General features: G+C 41.0%; 2 protein-coding genes across 2 annotated transcripts in view; both read left to right on the top strand.

The window, feature by feature from the left end:
• The window catches only part of LOC109045918 (syntaxin-18-like), a 12,247-nt gene extending 9,973 nt beyond the window's left edge, over positions 1 to 2,274 (top strand). Inside the window, exons 8-11 of the mRNA XM_042770496.1 lie at positions 497 to 555; positions 724 to 793; positions 983 to 1,063; positions 2,039 to 2,274. Coding sequence (XP_042626430.1) covers positions 497 to 555; positions 724 to 793; positions 983 to 1,063; positions 2,039 to 2,131 — 303 coding nt within the window. The 3' untranslated portion in view covers positions 2,132 to 2,274. The remainder of the gene's footprint in view (positions 1 to 496; positions 556 to 723; positions 794 to 982; positions 1,064 to 2,038) is intronic.
• A 2,274-nt stretch (positions 2,275 to 4,548) lies between these two features.
• LOC109045917 (cell growth-regulating nucleolar protein-like) overlaps positions 4,549 to 5,000 on the top strand; it is an 8,393-nt gene continuing 7,941 nt past the window's right edge. The window contains exon 1 of the mRNA XM_042770494.1: positions 4,549 to 4,825. Within this exon, the coding sequence (XP_042626428.1) occupies positions 4,735 to 4,825 (91 nt within the window). The 5' untranslated portion in view covers positions 4,549 to 4,734. The remainder of the gene's footprint in view (positions 4,826 to 5,000) is intronic.

Below are 5,000 nucleotides of genomic sequence, written 5' to 3'. Positions count from 1 at the left end.
ATGGCTAAATGTTGTGTTTGTAGTAAAGGGTCAGGATCAGACTCCTGTGTGAACGCTGCTTCTGTACCACACCTGGACTGCAGACGGAGTGTGTGTGAACCTCACACAGCTCACCAAGTCAGGCTTGTGCTGTGTGTAACATACTGTGCAACAATTACACGACTGACAAAACAAAAATGCAGTGCATGATCAAACATTTAGGTGAGATAAATACATATATATCTGAAAAATGTCTCAAAAATGCCCCCCTCCACCCCTCACAAGAGTCACCTGAGAGAGGAAGTCATTCAAAAATGAAATCCAGGCTTTGAATAAATGTCTAAAAATCTTGATTGGATCATCACTATAAATAACTCATGATAAAAAGAAGGCTTTGAAAAGATGGGTATCAGTGATCGTATCAGCCGCAGAAATCCTGATCGGAGCTCCCCGATACACACACTTCATCATCATGCTGTGTAACACTGATGTGTGTGTGTGTGTGTGTGTGTGTCAGTTCGAGCAGGAGAATCAGAGGCTGGTTGGGGAGATGAACAGTCTGCTGGATGAAGTCAGGTGACACTGATTACACGATTAACAAACACATGCATGTGAGGAAATACTGATTAGAGAAGAAGTGACTGGAGACAGTTCAGAGTCATTAGAATCACAGACGGTGACGTGTGTGTGTGCGTGTGTGCATGTGTGTGTGTGCGTCTGTCTGTGTGTGTGTGTGTGTTACAGGCAGATCGAGGGGAAGGTTGTGGAAATCTCTCGTCTGCAGGAAATCTTCTCTGAGAAAGTCCTACAGCAGGTCAGAGACCTCACTTCCTTTCTACAGGGATTGAGTTTTATAAATCATTTATTGAAATGCTTTAAGCAAACTATTATCAGATATTAAATTCATAATCTGTTGAAAACAGCTGTCTCAAAGGTGATTATGAGGTTTTGAATTCATAATCTGTTGAAAACAGCTGTCTCAATGTGTGTGTGTGTGTTACAGGAGACTGAGATCGACAGCATTCATCAGCTGGTTGTTGGTGCCACAGAAAATGTGAAAGAAGGAAATGAAGATATTAGAGAGGTAAGAAAACCAATAAACACACATATATCACATTATTTTTAATGTAAGAGCGGCATAAACTCAGCATTTGTAACTAGGGCTGTGCGATATGGACAAAAAAAACCTATCACGATTTTTTTCAGATCTTTGCGATTTCGATTTTAATCACGATTTTGACAGACATGCTTTACAGTCATAAATGCATTCAGTATAAATTTGAAACATATTTTTTTATTTTTTTTTTATTTTGCCATGCATTGGTCATAGAGCTCATTGTAGCGGACGCGGTGCTGAAATATATTTATTGCCCAAGGTTCACACTACTCCGTCCGCAGTGTGTATACAGTATGTGTATGCGGTGCAGAAGCAGCAGCGAGAGCGCGTTATTGTAACGCATAACATTAAATAACAGCACGAGCGCGAATCTCTCCGCTTGCACGCAGATTTCCTTTGTTTTGTCACAAAACCAGACACGCGTGCTCAGATACAGGCTGCTCTCTTCCGGAGAGAGTGCGCGCAATTAAAACATGTCTCCTCTCACTCGCTCACTCAGTCACTCACAACTCGACTATGCTCATCACTGATATAATTATTCATCGCACCTCTCGATTTCTAACCTTTTCTGTTCACATCTTTTACAGCGTCGCAGTGTGAACAGTTCTGGTTCCATTAACATGGGCTCGGACAAAAAATACGCATCACAGACAGAGAAATGAACCTGGAGTTAGGCATATATCCCAGTCGTTCTGTTCTCGCACTCTACTTAATGCGCTGATCATTCTGATTGGATGGGATAGCATAGGCTACTGCGGGAGGTCGGGACCGCGGAAAATCGTGCTATAAAGCGATTTAAAAATCGCGCACGCTCAAAACGTGATTTTATTACGATTTCGATTAATCGCACAGCCCTATTTGTAACTTGAACGTGCTTCCAGTGTCTTTCAGTTACAGTAAGTTTTCCTTCATATGTAACGTGTGTGTGTGTGTGTGTGTCAGGCGATCAAGAATAACGCCGGGTTCCGTGTCTGGATTCTGTTCTTCCTGGTCATGTGCTTGTTATTGCTGTTTTTTGTGTGGTGGGACGGCTGAGCCACGAACCCCACCGGATCTCTGTGTGTGTGTGTGTGTGTGTGTGTGTGTGTGTGAGAGAGAGAGAGTTATCAGTTATCATTCTAAGAATCATCTGAATGTGGAACATATTAAATAATATTCAATAAAGCATTCCCAGTTCAGTCTGTTGTGTTTGTGATGATGTCATCAGCGGCTCTTTCTGATTGGACGATCTGCTCATGGAGCAGCTGTAAACAGTCTGAAGTTACAGGAGTGTATTAGCTGTGAATAGAGTTCATGTGGGGTAGGAACACTTAAATGCATGTATTAAAGCTCGGTGTATTTATCATATTGGTGTTTCTGCAGATTTTGGAGAGCAGTGTCTTACTCCAGATGGTTATTTACAGTGATTTTACCACGGTATCACCCTTCCTGACGTGATGAACGAGTGCACACCAGATTTAAGGGAAGATCTTCAGTTCTGAAGAGTGACAGGAGTTTATTTCTGTAGTGATTTACACAATACAGAACATTAACCAAATAAAGTTTCATCAAAATATAAAAAGGCTTAAATATGTATGATATGGACATATGGTATGCATTTAATAAAAAAACCTGCAGATTAAATGTAACTGCTGTAAATGAGCATGTTGATCTGTTTTCTGTGTGAATCTCTGTTAAACTGTAATTTATTTCCGTGATCAAAGCTGAATTTTCCGCATCATTAGTCCAGTCTTTAATCGCAGAAATAAATGACAGTTTAACAGAGATTCACAGAGAAAACAGTTGTTTTGGACTGTAATAATATGTCACAGTTTTTACTGAAGCCCTGGTGAGCAGGTGTGGTTCCGCAGTGTAGTCATGGCTGCGCAGTTCCTCTGGTCTCCTGCAGGGGGCGCTCAGAGGTGATGCGCAGGTGTCGGTCGCGCTCTCGTGTCAGAGCACACGTGAAGACTCTTTAAGCCCTGCCCAAATGGCACACTCCGGACTTGTGGACTTCCTCAGAGTCCACACTTTAGTGACGTCATGTAGTGCAGACCTATAGGGCCCTTGGCGCTAGTCCACGAGTGCGCATTGAGAGGTATTTTTGGGACAGACTCGATCGTCACGCTGGAAATAACGGTCTGGTTTTTTTTTGACAAGAGCTGCAGGTTCGGGGAATATGCTGCCTATGTTCCATTTGAACTAAGATTACAATTTTAATGCATAATAAACATGTGCGTGAGTTTCGGATGAATTTACAGGTTTAAATATAAATACTAGGTTTACATATGACTCAGTAAAGCCCTGACATTCGGTTCTATTTATTTAATGAATCATAATGCGAGCGTATTATTATGTTTGAGATATTAACCACTGGTCGATGACCATAATGTTTGTATAAACTGTAAGTAACAACTGGTAAAATGTACACCTAGGTCATAAAAACCGTAATGATACCTTTTTTTTTTTTTTTTTTTTTTTAAACGAGAAACCAGAAATATACAATAATAGACAGAAATTTACATATTAATGCACAGAAGAAAAAAAAACATGCCAGAGTTTATTGATTATTGATTGAACTGAATATTCTTTAAAAATATGACAAGTCTTCCTTGCTTTTTTATTTATAATGTTTTCCAAACTGGTGCAGTAGTCTTTTGTGTCCTGAAGAAAATGAATCAAATTTGGCTTGGATCCTAACCATTTCTTCTTGTGTATATGAAATTTTCCCAAAATAATAAACATTTGTACAATAAAATTAAAATTATTATTATTATTGTTATTTTCATTGGAATAATACATACATATATCAAAATTATTTAATTTAAATATAACATTTGTTTTCCTTCTAATGAAATTTTCCACATCCACCCAAACATTTTCTGTGTATATACAACTACACAACAGATGGACAATACATTCTTTTTCCATTGAGCAAAAATCACATGAATAATCAATCTCTAACTTAAACCTCTCTAACTCACTTTTAGCTGGATATATACATGTCATCAGTTGCTCTTGAGCGAAATCTCCTCCCATCCGTTGTCTGATTGGCATTTCGCAAGGATTCCTGGGTAGTTTCGCGGAAGACTGCTTCAAGGGTACAAAGGGAAGCACACTTCAGAGTGTTAAAATGCTGAATGGGACAGCCTACGGAGTCGTAGACTCGGCGAGCACGCGCAATTTAAGTCCACGAGACCGAAAGTCCACATGAAGTGCGCCATTTGGGACAGGGTGTGTAGACCAGGGGTGACAAACTCAATTCCTGGAGGGCTGGAGCCCTGCAGAGTTTAGATTCGACCCTAATTAAACACACCTGATCCAAATAATCGAGTCCTTCAGGCTTATTTGAAAGCTACATGGTATGTGTTGGAGCAGGGTTGGAACAAAACTCTGCAGGGCTCCAGGAATTGAGTTTGACACCCCTGGTGTAGACTGTGTGTGTGTGTGTGTGTGTGTGTGTGTGTGTGTGTGTGTGTGTGTGACCTGCAGGCTCCCGCAGCGCGTGCACATTGTCCTGTGAGGTGTACATGTAGTCCAGCAGCTGCCCGATGATGACCAGCCGGAAAACACCTTTCTGCTCTGGAGAGGACATGCGCGCGCCGCTGGCACACTGACGTCACGCCTCTCCTGAAGAGCGCGCTGAAGCTTTGAAGCAGATGCCCTGCACCACCAGCATACAGTCACGCTGTCCATCCGCGCATGCGCCGCAGCAGCTTCATGTGAGGGCTGCTTACTCTCAGGCTCAGGGTTCGTTTTTAAACATTCACCTTATGCTGCGAGTATTACATATTCCGCACAGGGGGTTTTATCATTAACTAAAACTATTAAAAGCATTTTTTGTAAATTGAAATAAAGCAGAAATAAAAGTAAATAAGAATATTAGATGAAAAACCTTAAACTGAAGGAAAAAGAGAAATCTTGC

This window comes from Cyprinus carpio, chromosome A14 (assembly GCF_018340385.1).
Source record: "Cyprinus carpio isolate SPL01 chromosome A14, ASM1834038v1, whole genome shotgun sequence".
Classification (NCBI taxonomy): domain Eukaryota; kingdom Metazoa; phylum Chordata; class Actinopteri; order Cypriniformes; family Cyprinidae; genus Cyprinus; species Cyprinus carpio.
Note: the sequence above shows the minus strand (reverse complement) of the source record. Positions and strands in the feature narration are given on the sequence as shown.